The sequence below is a fragment of the Pristis pectinata genome, chromosome 4, assembly GCF_009764475.1.
Source record: "Pristis pectinata isolate sPriPec2 chromosome 4, sPriPec2.1.pri, whole genome shotgun sequence".
In the NCBI taxonomy this organism is placed as follows: Eukaryota; Metazoa; Chordata; class Chondrichthyes; order Rhinopristiformes; family Pristidae; genus Pristis; species Pristis pectinata.
The window spans coordinates 28,738,207-28,754,547 of record NC_067408.1 but is presented as its reverse complement, the minus strand read 5'-3'; the positions used below and the strand labels follow the sequence as shown (position 1 = coordinate 28,754,547).

Sequence of the window (16,341 nt, the reverse complement as noted above, 5' to 3'; positions counted from 1 at the left end):
CCTGTCTGTAAGGAGTTTGTACATTCTCCAGTGTCTGCATGGGTTTCTGCCGGGTGCTCCGGTTTCCTCCCACATTCTAAAGACGTACAGGTAGGTTAATTTGGGGTTTAAAATGGGCGGCGCGGACTCGTTGGGCTGGAAGGGCCTGTTACCACGCTGTATTTAAAATTTAAATATAAAATTTAAAAAATTTAAATTTAAAGTAGTAGTAACAGGGTATTTGGAAAATAGCAATAGGGTCAGACAAAGTCATTGTGGATTTATGAAAAGGAAATAATGTTTGATTAACAAGCTGTAGGCTTTTTTGTGAGTTGTAAGTAGCGAAATTGATAAGGGGAAGACAGTGATCTGGTATGTTTGGAGCTACAGACGGCCTTGGATAAGGTGCCACACAGCACATTATTAAACAAAGGCCTGTGGAATTGCAGTAATATACAGCTGCGGATTGAAGTTTGGTTAATGGCAGAAAACAGTATGAATAAATGGGTCATTTTCAGGCTGAGTGCCTATAACCAGTATGGTGTCAAAATGATCAGTGGTATTCACGATCTGTATCAGTAATTTGGATGAAGAGACCATGTATAATGTATCTAGATTTGGTGATGGTACAAAGCTAGGTGGCAGTGTGGGTTGCAAGGAGGGTGCAGTGGGGCTTCATGGATATTGACAATCTATGTGAGTGGATGAAGATGTGGCAATTCGAATATAATATAGAGAAACATGAGATCACCCACTTTGGTGGCAAACCAGAGTACTTTCTAAGTGATGAGACGTTGAATGGTATTAGTGTTTAGATGGACCTGGCTGTCCTTGCACATACATCATTGAAAATCAATGTGCAGGTACAGCAAGCAATTAGGAAGGTAAATGGTGTGTTGGGCTTTATTAAAAGAGGATTCAAGTACAAGAGCAGAAATGTCTGACCACAGTTATATAGGGCTGTGGTGAGACTGCACCTGGAATATTGTGTGCAGGCTGGGTATTCCTACTGAAGGGAGGATGTACAGTACTTGTTATAGAGGGAGTGCAATGAAGGTTCACCAGAATGATTAATGGGATGTTGGGTTTGCCATTATAAGATCATGTAGATTGGGTCCAGAGTTTAGAAGAATAAGAGGTTATCTCATTAAAATGTATAAAATTCTTACCCGGCATAACTAGGGAGAAATTTCCCTTAGTTGGGAGTATCTGGAACTGCGGCGGTCGTTAGGTACAATTGTAAAATGAGGTGTTAGTTATTCAGAACATAGGAATAAATTTCTGCACCCAGAGTGCAGTGAATCTTCAGAATTCTCTATCAAGGAGTAGTGATGCATGTTCAATCACTGAGAATATTCAAGACAGACAACAATAGAATTTTAGATATTCAAGGAATTGAGGAATATGAAGTTGGTGAAGGAAAGTGGCATTTACTGTATGTAAAAGGTCAGCCATGAATAATGAGGCAGGCTCAAGGGGATGAGTGGCCTATTCCTGCTTCCTTTTTTTCTGTACTTACATTAAGCTAAACAGAAAACTTCAGAACATCATGTAAATGTTGATAATGTTATTTGTAAATAACAATGCTGTTTTCAAATTTTTGGTAACCCCCTATTTTCTGAACTCAAAAATTCATGGAGGGTTGCTTAAGGTTAACAAAAATCATAGGATCAATTTTATGCAGCATTAAATCCACTCCCTTTCAAAAAGTGAATACTTTCGATAAAAATTTAGAGAAACAAATGTTAGGTATTCATCCTTTACTATCAGCAACAACAAATGAATCACTGAACAATTGCCCTGGAGCCATATGATCCATTTCAGAAGGTTGTTGTGTAGTGGGAATCTGGAAGATTAGGAAAGCTTTAGAAAGCAACAAAGAACCACTAAGCAAGCAATAAGGAAAGGGAAGATAGATTATTAAACTAGCACAAAATATAAAAACAGATAGTAAATGTTTTTAGAATTATATAAGGTGGAAAAGGGTGGCTAAAGTGAACGTAGGTCCCTTGGAAGATCAAAAGGGGGACTTAATATTGGGTAATGAAGTAATGGCTGAGGCCTTGAATGACAATTTTCTGTTGGTCTTCATGGTGGAGGACATGTCTAACATGCCAAAGAGAGATGTTATGGATGCAATGGGAGGTGAGGACTTCAGTACAATCACTGTCACTAGGGAGGTAGTGATGAGCAAACTAGTGAGCCTAAAGGTAGACAAATCCCCTGGTCCTGATGGGATACATCCCAGGGTACTGAAAGAAATGGCAGAAGTTATAGTAGAGGCACTTGTGATAATTTACCAAAATTCTCTGGACTCTCGGCAGGTCCTGGTGGATTGGAAGACAGCGAATGTCACGCCACTGTAGGCAAAAGGCAGGTAACTATAGGCCAGTTAGCTTTACGTCTGTAGTTGGGAAAATGTTTGAAGCTATCATTAAGGAAGAAATAGCAAGACATCTGGATGGAAGTGGTTCCATCAGGCAGACACAGCATGGATTCAGGAAGGCCAGGTCCTGTTTGACAAATTTACTGGAGTTCTTTGAAGATATAATGAGCACAGTGAATAGAGGGGATGTTGTATACTTAGATTTCCAGAAGGCATTCGATAAGGTGCTACATAAAAGACTTATCCATAAGATAAGGATGCATGTATAGAGGATTGGTTAACCAACAGAAGGCAGGGAGTTGGGATAAATGGGTGTTTCTCTAGTTGGCAATTAGTGGCGAGTGGGATGCCGCAGGGGTTGGTGCTGGGCCCACAAATGTTCACGATTTACATTAATGATTTGGAAGAGGGACCGAGTGTAGTGTATCTAAGTTTGCTGATGACACTAAATTGAGTGGAAAAGCAAATTGTGCAGAGGATGCGGGAGAGTCTACAGAGAGCTATAGATAGGTTAATAGGCAAGGGTCTGGCAGATAGAGTACAATGTTGGTAAATGTGAGGTCATCCACTTTGGAAGGAAAAATAGAAGATCAGATTATTATTTAAATGGTGAAAGATTACAGCACGCTGTTGTAGAGAGGGACTTAGAGTGTTTGTGCACTAATTGCAAAAGGTTGGTTTGCAGGTGCAACAGGTTATCAAGAAGGCAAATGGAATATTGCTTTCATTGCTAGAGGGATTGAATTTAAGAGGAGGGAGGCTATGCTGCAACTGTACAGGGTACTGGTGAGGCCGCACCTGGAGTACTGCGTGCAGTTCTGGTCTCCTTACCTTTATCTTTGAGGCAAGATATACGGGCTTTGCAGGTGGTGGAGAGGAGGTTCACCAGGTTGATTCCATAGATGAGGGGTTTAGCCTATGATGAGAGATTGTGTCGCCTGGGACTATACTCGCTGGAATTCAGAAGGAGAGGTGATCTTATAGAAACGTATAAAGTTATGAAAGGGATAGATAAGGCAGGAAGGTTGTTTCCATTGGTGGGTGAGACTAGAACTAGGGGACATGGCCTAAAGATTCAGGGGAGGAGATTTAGGATGGAGATACGGACTCAGAGTAGTGAATCTATGGAATTCCCTGCCAAGCGAAGCAGTAGCAGCTACCTCATTAAATATATCTATGACACAGTTAGATAAATTTTTGCATAGTAGGGGAATCAAGGGTTATGGGGAAAAGGCAGGTAGGTGCAGCTGAGTCCATGGCTAGATCAGCCATGATGTTATTGAATGGCAGAGCAGGCTCGACGGGCCAGATGGGCCTATGCCTGCTCCTATTTCTTATGTTCATATTATCGTGACATTTTACTTTTGGAGCTTCTGTGTTTCTATTGAACCTCTTAAGTTGTCTATTCAAGTTCACATCATGAGATTTGCTATGCTTTTATTGATTAATCATACTTTAGTTATTCTTTCCCTCTCATGAAATGAAATTCTTCAAAGTGTGTGACTAAAACCAGTAGATTGAGCACAGTGAGTCATTCCACCTATATCTGATCAATGAGAATTCTGACTTTGAAGGAAGGTGATAAATCCAAGCATGGTCATCAAAAGATTCATACTGCAGATTACTTAATGGTCTGTGGCTGGCACAGTATTTGAAAAATACCTTGTTACTTTGTTATTTGCTATCTCATGAAAATAGCCTAAATGAGACCTATGCTTTTACTTTGGTTGGTCTTACCACAGATCGGAGTCCCTTGTATCCGTGAGCCTACTATTTCATTTCCATATCTGTCAACACACCAGCACTGCCCTGCGCTGCTGTGGCATTGGACTGATTTGTAGTATCCATCGTCAGTGCACCTTGGTATAAAGATACCTAAATTAAACCAGAAACAACAAGAAAATAATGTTACTAATGTTTAGTTTAACATTTCTAAAAACTATTATATTATTATGTAACTATTTGTATTTATCACATTTCACACAACAAAACATTCCACACTGTCCTGCAGAGAAGGAAAGAGACTGATTGTCAGGCAAGAGAAAGTTACCAAAGGCACAATCAAAGAGGGAAGGTTTTGAATCCCACAAAAAGAAAGCATAAAAACAGTAAGCTCAGTAACCTGTGGTGGAGTGGGCAACCTGGAGGTGAGGATGTTGAGGTGGGCAAACATTCATAAGGACACTGGAAGCTGCAGAGTGAATAGTGTGAATTGGGCACGGAGCTAGAAAAGGTTGTAAATAAGATGCTGGCAGGGTGAGGATTTTCAAGTCAGCATATGTGGCAAAATAGATTGGTGTGAACAGAACCCAGCAGGTTTATTGCACGGAGTAATAGATGAATTGGGGGTTTAGGCAAGTTCAGTCACAAGGAAAGTATTAAATGCATTAAATCTGAGTGATGGGAAACATAAACAGAAAAATATGCCTTACTTGGTTAAGGATCAAATGTCAAATTAATGTTCAGTTCAGGGATAAGCAGGACAATGAAGCTGCATATCTATTGCTTCACTCTGAACACGTACAGAAAAGAAGATAAAATCAGTTTCTGACATTAAGTAGAAAAAACAATGGTAAATTGGTTTATTATTGTCACATGTACCAAGGTACAATGAAAAACTTTGTTTTGCCTGCCATCCATACAGATCATTTCATCACAGCAGTACATCGAGGTACTACACAGGAAAAGCAATAACAAAATGCAGAATAAAGTTGTAACAGAGAAAGTGTTTTGCCTGTAGCAATGAAAGAGGAAGAGCAATGGCTCTTCCAAGAGGCAGTCAAACAGCAATGACAATGGGCCTTGCTATTGGGTTAAAGCAGAGAGGTGCAAATGGGTCAAATGAAAAGGTTACACCATATTGATGTACAATATCATGGAAAGGGGTTACACATAGACAGTAGACCGGGTAACCAATGTAAGGCAGAGGATAAAATGAAAAGCATAAAGCTTAATGTTTCACAAGATGTAGCACAGAGTGAAAAGTTGAGGAATGATTGACTGCATTGGCACAGGTAGTATGGAACTAGAAGGGTGAAGTGGTCTGTGGATGAACTGTGCAGAAAAGGACCATATAAGCAGAGTCAGATAAAAGTCAATAGACTGCTATTGTCTTTGGTGAGATTGGCAAAAGAGTACTCCATATCACATGGGAGTAACCAAAAGAGATTTAAGTGGATGTAAGACTTTGAATGTGTAGGAATTGAGAAGACAGTTTTCATGACAGCAGTAATTTAACAGAGAAAATGAATATCTGAGGAAATAGATATTGCTTAATAATGAGGCAAGGAATAATAGTTGGCTGGAGGAGTTTGTTCAGAAGACTGAAGGAGCACTTGGTATTTTCAGTATTGCTGCTTTAGTTAAATGGTGATTTGTTAAGAATGAGTTCCTTTACAGTTTTCAAATCCTTTTTTTCCCTAAGGGTGGTAACTTGTGAGGGCTTCAATTGTAGGATGCTTTTACCATTATGTACATGATTCTTTGCAGCAAATGTCAATGTGCACCATAGCGAATCAAATCCTGTCCTTTATTTATTGGTAGATATGTGCATTTCAAGAAGTTAGTGATCAGATGTGGAAAACCTAATTGACTGCATCTTTTTAAACACTAGGATGCTAAGATTAAGGGCATCCCTTCTGCCGTCAAATTGTGATCAACAGAATAAAAAGTGACTGAGATTGTGACAGGACGCGCAATTGATGTATATATTAAAGCACCATTCACCGATCTGATGGGCTGTTATTATCTAACAGAAGTACTATAGCATACTTGAGCCCATTTGCAGATTTGTGTATGTGTGTAAATTGTTGATAATAAGCATATTTACCTTGGAAAGATTGAGCTAGCATTCACTTCCCATTAGGAAATTGGCTCGAGTACATTTGTGTGCAATTTACCTTAGCGTGACTGACATTTGCCCAGCATCAGTTACAGACTTAATGACATAACAGGTTGTGCAGCACTCATTCATTCACTCCTGGCATAAATCTGAGACTTTTTATGCAACCTGTGACCTTTACTGTCCTTTCACAGAAAATTTCACAGAAAACATCATGCATGGATTGGAAATGAGATGACAGTTAAAGACTGCGCACTGTGACCTCGACACCTTGTACAGAGCATCTACTAGCCACAGTTTCTAATGGTCAGCAGTATGGTAAATGTAATTCTTCCTTCACTGATTACAATATCTTAGCTTGCTGTGATCACTGGGCACTTAATCAGTCCCTACCTCAGTTGGGGTACAGGAGTCCATCAGGCCAGACAGTCCCAAGCTGTAATCCTAAACACAAAAGAGAAGCACTATGTCCCCCTTTTCTATGTTTCTCCTCACATACTTGGCAACCTTTTCTGTGGCTGTATGATAACTGCTGTAGAGGGAGTTGTTTATGCACTGAAGCAACACACAAAATGCTGGAGGAACTCACCAGGTCAGGCAGCATCTATCAACAGTCGACATTTCGAGTCAGGACCCTTCATTAGTCCTGATGAAGGGTCTCGACCCGAAACATCGACTGTTCATTTCCTTCCATAGATGCTGCCTGACCTCCTGAGTTCCTCCAGCATTTTGTGTGTTGCTCCAGATGTCCAGCATCTGCAGTCTCTCTTGTATCTCTGTCTTTATACACTGATTTGGTTCCCATCAACCACCACAGCTATGACTCAGGAGTTTCAATGCAGCTCCCACAGGGATTCACACAGGTCCCGTTTTAGCACAGGATTCTGTCTGATAAATGTCATAGTACTGCTCATAGTGAATCTTTGGGAGATCTGAGTGGGTGTCAACACTATTCAAAGAATATAGTTAGCATTTTGAAAGACAGAAATCCAATTGCTAAGCATTTAGATTGTACTAAAACATGTATTAGGATTCAGAAGATTTACCTATTAGCTTCACCTTACAGTTTGAAGAGCAACCAAGCATGCCTGTGAATGTTTCTGTAAGAGCACATTGAGGGAGAACAGCCAGTAATACCATGGAAGATATTGTGGCCTGAACCATTTGTGATTTCCAGTGCCACTGGAGGTTTTGGAAATTATGCAAAAGTGTTGCAATTTACTTTTGATAATTTGAAGAAATGTTTAGTGACATGAACAGTGTAATCATAAGATATTAATTTTCAATAACAGGGATGTTCCAGACTTTAACTTTGTTCATTTCAATCTACAGATTAATCACATGGCAGAATAAAATTACAATTTAAAATTAATGGCATACAGTATGTGCTCCACTTTGGAAAATACTTCCAGCTCATCTCTTGTAATTAACCAACACATTTTCAAAACATACATCACAGTTATCTAATCAATCATACTATATAGAATTCATCAGACTACAACGCTTACCCAAAAGATGTTTCCCTCTGTTCTGTCTTTGAATTTTATTAATTTCAGCTTGACATGGGAGACCTGAAACAGAATTGAATGGGTAGTCGGTCCCAATAGGCCAGGCTAATGCCATTAATGATTGACCCATGTATAGGCAGTACCAGATTTCATTTTACAGTTGAGACTCAGAAGGCAATACATTTTTGCACAAAACTGAAAAACATTTGATTAAAAAAGTTGGAAAAAATCTGATAAGTTTCAATACTTTCAAGTCAATGGATAAGTTACAGTGGCAGATGTTACCTCTCCTGAAAATTTGCATAAAGCCATAAATCACTGGGATTAAAGCTGTTTTATACAGTTTGAATCTGAGCATTTTAAATCAACTGTCACTAACCATTATGAGGTTGCGATTGCACAAACTGCTCTCTAATGATGGGCAATTGATCTTTCATTGTTATGATACTTGAAAGTACAATTAGATGGTACTGAGTAACATTTATCAAAAATTAACTTGTCAAACAAAAATGGAAACCATAGCAGCCAACAGTAAGCTTTGACCATCTTTAAGCACTCCTATATCTGAATCATTTCTATTTGCCGCATTACAGGCAGAATGTGGAGGCTTTGGAGAGGTTGCAGAAGAGGTTCACCAGGATGTTACCTGGATTAGAGAGTATTAGCTATAAGGAGAGATGGGACAAACTTGTTTTTTTTGTTCTCTGGAGTGTCAGAGGCTGAGGGGTACGTAAAATTATGAAAGGCATAGATAGGGTAGATAGAGTTTTTTCTCCAGGGTGGAAATGTTACATACTAGAGGGCATAGCTTTAAGGTAAGAGGACAAATGTTTAAAGGAGATTTACAAGACAAGATTTTTTTTTATTCACGGGAGTGTGGAAGGTGTCTGGAACATGCTGCTAGGGGAAATGGTGGAAGCAGATATGACAGCAACATTTGAGAGCCATTTAGACAGGCACATGAACATGCTGATAGATGGGATTAATTTGGATTGGTATCATGGTCAGTACAGACATCGTGGGCTGAAGGGTGATTCCTGTGCTGTACTGATCTATGTTCCATATTACAGCATTATCCAAAATGCCAGCCTTCATGGACCACAATCATGTGGTGTTATTCCTTACAGAATACTCCCTGTATCACTATAATCCACAAACAAAAGAACGGACCTCTTGCAGGTACTATTCTTGAGCTTTCCGTGTCCTTCTGACTCCCTAAAGGCACTCTCCCAGTTTCCTCCCGTCATTCTAGCATCCGTTCATTAGTGGGTAGAAAAGTGCTGCTTTATATCGTGATATGTCCCATTCAACTGGCTGTGAGGCTTAATGTCAAAAGCTGCAAGTACTTGTGATAAATCAACAGAGAATACTGCACTGAAACTGACACCACATGGTTTCATACAGGTAAACCGAATGGGGTTATAGTGGGAACTTTGCAATTGAAGATCACACTGCTGATGAGACTTTTAAGAACTGCTTTAGGGTGAGAAAGAATGTAGTTTTAAGAATTAGGTCCCAATTCCACTTTACACCCTCAGTATTCTCCCTCTCTTTCTCACAGCCAGAATCTCATTGCTTTAATCTCTCTCACTATTTTCATCTCTCCTTTACTGGTTGAAACCTCTGGCCTATTTTGTGTCTTTCTCTTCCTTTCCATCTCTCCAACTCCAACCCACCTCAGACTACTCTTGTGATCTCTTTCACTGCTTTAGACTCCCAGCCTATCATAGCCTAGAATAGATGGATTAAGCAAGAAGCATCAACTGCTAATGATTGATTGTTCCACAACAAGGCAGATTTTTCCCTCAATCCTAGTATCCATTAAGCTCTAATACAAAGGTAGAATGTCAGAAATAAAATAGTCTATCTAGAAATAGAATGTATTTGTTAAAGATTTTGTTAAAAACTCACCTCCCTGCCTCTGGAAACAGTAGCACCATTCATTGTTTGAAAGTTTTCCATCTCTAAATGTGTCACAGGAGTTGAAAAGTGGTTTAATACACTGCTCGTACTTATCAAGATAAATGGTGCCCAACTCTGTTTGATCCAGCAAGAGATCATAGTTCATATCCAGCTTGTTAAATATCCAGCCTAAAGAATCCTTGCAGATGGGTAGAATGCTGGTGTCAAATCCTACAAAAAAAATGACCATTTTTACTGCAGACAACCAGGTGTAAGAATTCAAAATTTTAATAGAAATCTGAACTAAATGACTCAACCATTTCACCTTGCTGCAACTGAGTAATAAACACATTGGTGTAGAAGATAAATGAGGATCCCAGCCAGTGCAAATCTTCATTACAGCTTTCCATCATAATTTAACCGAATACTTTCATGCCCTCATTACGTAGTCAAATAAGATATTAATAAAATGGATAATACCACAGCTGTCATTTTAAACAGTAATTCCATAAGGATAATAAATTGCTTAATTTAGTTAGTTTCTTGATGTCTATAAAAAGTCATCATTTTTTATCTACCAGTACTTTAACTCCTTGATTAATCAATTATTTCCCCATTAATTACGGCTAATTAAAACTAAAATAGAATAATTTTTGGAAATTGAAACTATGAATATACTTTGAGTCTGCAGTTCATTTTGATAACATACGTATGTCAGAGGGACATCCATTAAATAAAAGTCGCTTTGTGTTTAAGTGGTTTTAAGCAGGTTTGTAATATATGATTGATGTGATTCAGTCAGAACATTAAGGATTGAAAAGGACTATAACTTTACTGTTTAGCTGTTCAATAAGATCATGCCTATCTGTGTCGATACTTCAACCATTTACTTTGGTTCTCTGTCCCTTTCATACTCTTCACTAGTAAAAAAAAATAGTTAGTTTCAGATTTAGTATTACTCGATTGAATCAAATACATTTTCTGAAAAAATTTTTACAGTTCTTTCACCCTTTGAACTTCCAAGTGGTCTGACTTTGATTTTAAGTTTATGGCTCCTGTTTCAGCCTCCCCACCAGCAGATGTTCTCACTAGCTACTCTACCAATTCATTTAAATAAAGCACAATTAAATCACTATTTAGCTTCTATATTCCAGGATTGCAGTACTACTTCATGTAATCTCTACTCTTAATCTCAATTTTGGAATCTAGTAATGCTCTGGTAAACTGTGCTACACTCCTTTCCAAGGTGACTACGCCCTTTCTTACATGCTATACAATACAAGGAGTTGTCTAACTATGGTTTTGTATAGTTGCAGCAGAGCTTCCTTCCTTTGTATTCTTGGCCTAATGGCTAAAATCCATGAACATCTCTGGTTAATTTTTTTGTGCCTGACTACTACATTTTACGGAATGGTGTACAAGGATCTCTACATCTCCATTTAGTCCACAAGTGTGACTCTGACCTTCCAGCCGCCTGTCACTTTAATTTTCCATTCCACTCCCACTCTGACCTCTCTGTCTTTGGCCTCCTGCACAGTTGAAATGGAACTCAATGTAAGCTTGAAGAACAGCACCTCTCTGTCTAGGCATGTTACAACTCTTGGGACTTGATATTGAATTCAACAATTTTAGATAACAATTTTTTCCTGTTTGTGTCAGGACCGGTGAGTTCTGATGCAAGGTCATCCACCTGTAACATCAACTTAGTTTAGTTTTTATTTCTCCATGGATCTGCCTGCTCTGTTGGGTATTTCAAGCATTCAGTTTTCTTTCAGGTTTCCAGCAACTGATGTGTTCTGTGAGTCACACTTCCAGCATATTTTTTTCTTTGTTCACTTTCGCTATTTGCCCTAGATTTATCTATTAACTAGACAGCTCCAAAAGCATTGTGTGACCTGAAAACCTTGGTCTCCCTTTGTACTATATTCCCTTTGTTTAGTCCACTCTTCACACTTTCGACAACTTTAAACACACTCGTTTTCTCACTTTTCAGTTCTGAGGATCATTGACTTCCAACATTAACTCTGTTTCTCTCTCCACAGATGCTGCCTCACCTGCTAAGTATTTCCAGCATTTTCTGTTTTATTTCACATATCTGGAATCAGTAGTTTTTTCCAAGCTAGATCCCTTTGGACCTCAATCGTGCTTAGCTTTCCAATCTATCTGCTTTCAAATTGACTACTTCACATATAACTGAAATGAAATCTCACATATTTGCTCTTTGATTTAACTTGGTCTAAACTAGAATATTTGCTATGCCATTGAGCTTTGTGCCATCAGTATAATTGGATATGTTTTTATTGTGTAATGTTATCAATAAACATGAATAACTGGGGCCTCATCACAAATCCTCATAAAACATCTGTAATCACTTCCCTCCAATTCAGGATCATTTCTGCCTTCTGTCTTTCACTACCTACCCAATCTCATATTTAAGTCAGTAATTTATTATCAATTCCATGTATTTTAATTTTACTTAACAGTCTTTATATGAAGCCTTTTTGAATGACTTCTGGGAGTCAATATAAACTACGTCCATATGCTACCTTAGTCATTTGACCCAGAAATATTCTTTTCATTAAAAATGACATGCACATGGAAAATCCATGTTGACTTGCTCTAATCAGCTCAAATTTCTCTAAACTCTCAGTTGCCCTGTCCTCAATTATGGATTCTGCTAACTTCCTCGCAACAGATGTTAGACTAACAGGCCTATAATTTCCTGGCTTCTCTCTTCTCACCTTTATTAAATAATGAGGTTATATTTTCAATTTTCAGAAGTAAAGGGATAATTGCTGAATGCAAAGTCATTAAAAAGATTTTGGATAAAGCATTTGCTAAAGTTTGTAACTTTCACAGTTAGTTGATACAACCAATTTCAACACCTTTGATTAACCTCCATAAAATGTTTGGCTCAGGGAAAATTAAGATGCGTCACAATTGTATGGTACAAGGACACAATTGAGAGTTGGGATAAAATCTGGGAATGCTGGAAATATTCAGCAGGTCAGGCAACCTGAAACATTAAGTTGGTTTCTATCTCCACAGATGTTGTTTGACATGTTGAGTATTTCCAGCATTCCCTGCTTTTATTTCAGTTTTCTAGCATTTATGAATTTTAGCTTTTCTATTGCAGAGTTGGGGTGGGGTAAGGGTCTTGTTTTTGGATGAGAGAAAGAGGGGGGATTCAACTGCTGGCGATTGTTGGCAGTGGAGTCTGATCAGTAGTTAGGTGTAGGGGTTGGGTGGGCAGGGTACTGGTGAGGAGGGTGGGGTGTTGGTGGTTGGATGGGAAGGTTATTATTGAATGATTAGTGCCAAAAGAGGTAGATGGGAACTTGGGTGATCAGCGAATGGTGGGGGTTAGTGATAATTGTGATACAAGGGAAGAATTGGAGGTTAGTATTGTGGGTAATGAGAATGTTATAATTGAGAAAATGGTGCCTGGTGAAGGTGATTAGTGGATGGTGTAGATGGGTGTCAGTTGTGATATGTGGGAGCTGTTGGTCATGGGGGATGAGAGCAGGTGAGGAGTGAAAGTCCTGAAGGAGACCCAGTAATTAAGTAACTTAAAGACTTGAGTTTAGTTTTGAATGTCAGACTGTGATCTGATCAGTGAGGACCCCTGTAAATTGTACAACCACAGAGCTAGAAATGCTATGAAAACCTAGTTGTACTCATTAGGTTGAGACACCAACAATGGATATGTATTGAAGCAAGGTGACCTCATTTTATCTGTTAGAAGAGCATTGGGAATAATGTGTTGTAAGCAAGTGGTAACCTTAATATCAGTTTTTCCTGTAATAATCTTACTTAGTTCACATGTTTCTATTGCTTAGTCCTTACCTTTTTGGAATAAAAAGTTAATTGAAAAAATACTTTTGCTATTGGATAGAAGTGATAAAAGTGTCAGACAAAGAATTGAAGGCAGTAATAATAAAGTGCATTTGTCCTGCACGTGGAACATTATTTTGTGTCATTCCTATTTTTCAGTTATGGTTTAAGGCAACTTGAATCTAGTGAGGGAAGAAGGAATCTAATTCCATTCATTTTGGAGTCAGCTTGCACCTTCACAGATGACTCGTGCTTTACAAAGCCAAAAACATATTGCAGCAAAACTAAACTTGGAGTGTGCATGCACCACCAGACTCTTCTGTATTAAACTTTTCTGCTGATAATTTTATAAAAGTATGGAGTTGAAGCACAACATTTTAAAACTCAAAAATCTAATAAATATTTTAGATTGGTTATGAAAGTATGAAAGAACTCTAATTTTCTTTAGTAGCAAGTTACTCTTTAGTTCCTATAAAAAAAGAGGCTTACTTACGTTTCTGTTCTGATTGCTTGATAGGTTTAATCCTTGTATCATGGTTGGCGTCAGCATGTAAAGCTCCAAACCAGTCTTTCAGTCTGGAAGCCAGATTCCTCAGCTCTTTTTCATTGCATACTGTCAAACAACAGAAAACAGTTACAAATTATAGAACAATAAATATACAGACACTATTTTCAAACAAATTGTTTTGGTGCACTGTTATGATAAAACTCCAGGAGGATCATATAAAGATTATACCACCCTGGGTATCTCAATAGGCATTTTGACTCCTGTCAATGATCTACAAACACTAAACTTAGGTAGCTGGATGACTCCTGTGAACAAGCTAACAGCAGAATATTTTTCAATTGGCTCAGTGATTTGATCTAAGCACCAAAAAGAGACGGCTTTGTCTCTTATTTTGGTAAAAAATTTTTGAATGCCACATGGGAAAGTGCAAGATAACTGTAGAACATTTGGGGGTTACATAATCTGTTGCACTTTAGATACCAATTATTATGAGAAAGAGAATCCCCTGTGGTATTTAAATTGACAATTAGTTCATTCAAAAATCTTTCAGCTGGTTACACAATGAAGCTTCACATATTTCCTCATTCCAACAACTCAACAACTCATTCCTTTGTTATCTCACATGAAATGAGCAGCACAACAGGGAACTAAAGGCCTAAGGGATAATTTACAATTTTAAAAATAATTTTTTCAATAATTCCCTGATAGGTTTACTGCAAAGACTAACCGTTCCATATAACTGTCTTGTAGTTAAGATTGTTTCAGTTGATAAACATGAAACAACAAGGCCTCCTTTGAAATCCTTTTCAGTGCAAACTCCTATACATTATCATTTCAAAGGTTTAATGTAGCATGATTGTAGAAAACATCTGAACACTGGATCATGTAGCTGCAATTGGAGAAGCTTATACAGCCGACCCCTGCGTTATGACCGTTCAGGTTATGGAAATACACCCTTACGAAATTCACAAATCACTACCCAAAAGTCTGCGATATGGAATAAAATTCACTCTTCTGGAATTTATTTTTTGGCGGTGGGGGAGTAGAAATTAACAAACAAACAAATAAATAAATAAACAAACACAAAGAAAGAACACAGTTTGATATGCATATAAAAGTGTGTCTACACCCAGACATAAATGGAGACAAATGCTGGATGGTGGTAAGTGGAGACACAAGAGGCTGTCAGCAATCAGATTTGCGATTGAGGTACAAAAACCATAGCAATGAAAACCCGTGTCATAATCAAAATAATGTTAAGCCTTCAGATGCTTTGCTGATCTTTGTATCTGAATCTGACATGACAAATGATTGATTTGCATTAAATACAAATTATTGATGACCCGAGGACACCTCAAAGTGCTATACAGCCATTGAAGAGCAGACAGTGCTACAATGAATGGCAGGATTTTGCACCAATCTCAACACAGCTGGCAGAGCTGCATTGTTGGTTGTAGAGGAAAACTGCAGGAGCTGGGAAAATGAAACACCATGATATTGAAGATGCTAGTAAATGATAAAAAAATTGGCCCAGAAGAGCTCATAACCATCCAATAACTGCCCATGAGTTCAGATTGACCTGAAGTAACCTAGAGTTTTCTGAGGGCTTGAGAAGCAGGCTTGACTTCTTCTACTTTGTAGATAGGGAGACAAGAGAAAGGATTAGTGGGAGTGCCATCCAACTAGTTATAGTACATTCAAAAGCTTCCCACAATTCAAGAAGTTCCAGAGTAAAAAGCCAATGGAACCTGATACCAACCCAATTTACGGTCTGCCAATTTCCACTCACTTTTCCAACAAGAAAGCTGACATTTTTAACTGCACAGCAACTGGCCTCGTGATTGGCAACTCGAAACCTAGGGTGACCAACACTAAGTGGTGAGGCGCATAAAGAACGATTGCTTCTGAAACAGGATACAAACTTTTACAAGGTCTCTGCGCAAGGCACAGTCTTTTTCAAATACAACTAGCCAAAGATAATTTTAAAACTACATCAGCTTATGTAAGGTTTTATCCAAAATAAACCACAATTAAACATTACTCTGGAAAACAGGACTGAGATTTGCTGCTCCCTTTCAGAAATCCCATAGAGCTGTCGAGTGGCTCTCACCATAAACTACTTACATTTAAAGACAAGCAATACATTTTCAAGTAGTGTCAAAAAAAGTACTGAAATTAGATCTTATAAAGGTGTAAAAACAAAATGAATTGAAATAGGAGGAAGAAGAAAAATAAAATAAATACATATAATTTTGTTATTTAAAGTGTATAGGATTTAATTTTCATGGGGCTGCCCCCCCCCCACCTCTGATGAAGTTGATGAACAACTGCTACCCACATAATTTTCTGTGGTATCTGTCAAACTTGTGCCAAGCTTATGAAT

General features: G+C 38.3%; 1 protein-coding gene across 3 annotated transcripts in view; it reads right to left on the bottom strand.

Moving 5' to 3' along the window:
- Positions 1-16,341, bottom strand: part of spock1 (SPARC (osteonectin), cwcv and kazal like domains proteoglycan 1) — a 356,391-nt gene that overhangs the window by 12,495 nt on the left and 327,555 nt on the right. For all 3 annotated transcript variants that reach the window (XM_052014789.1, XM_052014788.1, XM_052014790.1), the window contains exons 8-11: positions 13,944-14,063; positions 9,626-9,847; positions 7,715-7,777; positions 4,103-4,240 (exon numbers count right to left, since the gene is read on the bottom strand). In XM_052014789.1, coding sequence (XP_051870749.1) covers positions 4,103-4,240; positions 7,715-7,777; positions 9,626-9,847; positions 13,944-14,063 — 543 coding nt within the window. The remainder of the gene's footprint in view (positions 1-4,102; positions 4,241-7,714; positions 7,778-9,625; positions 9,848-13,943; positions 14,064-16,341) is intronic.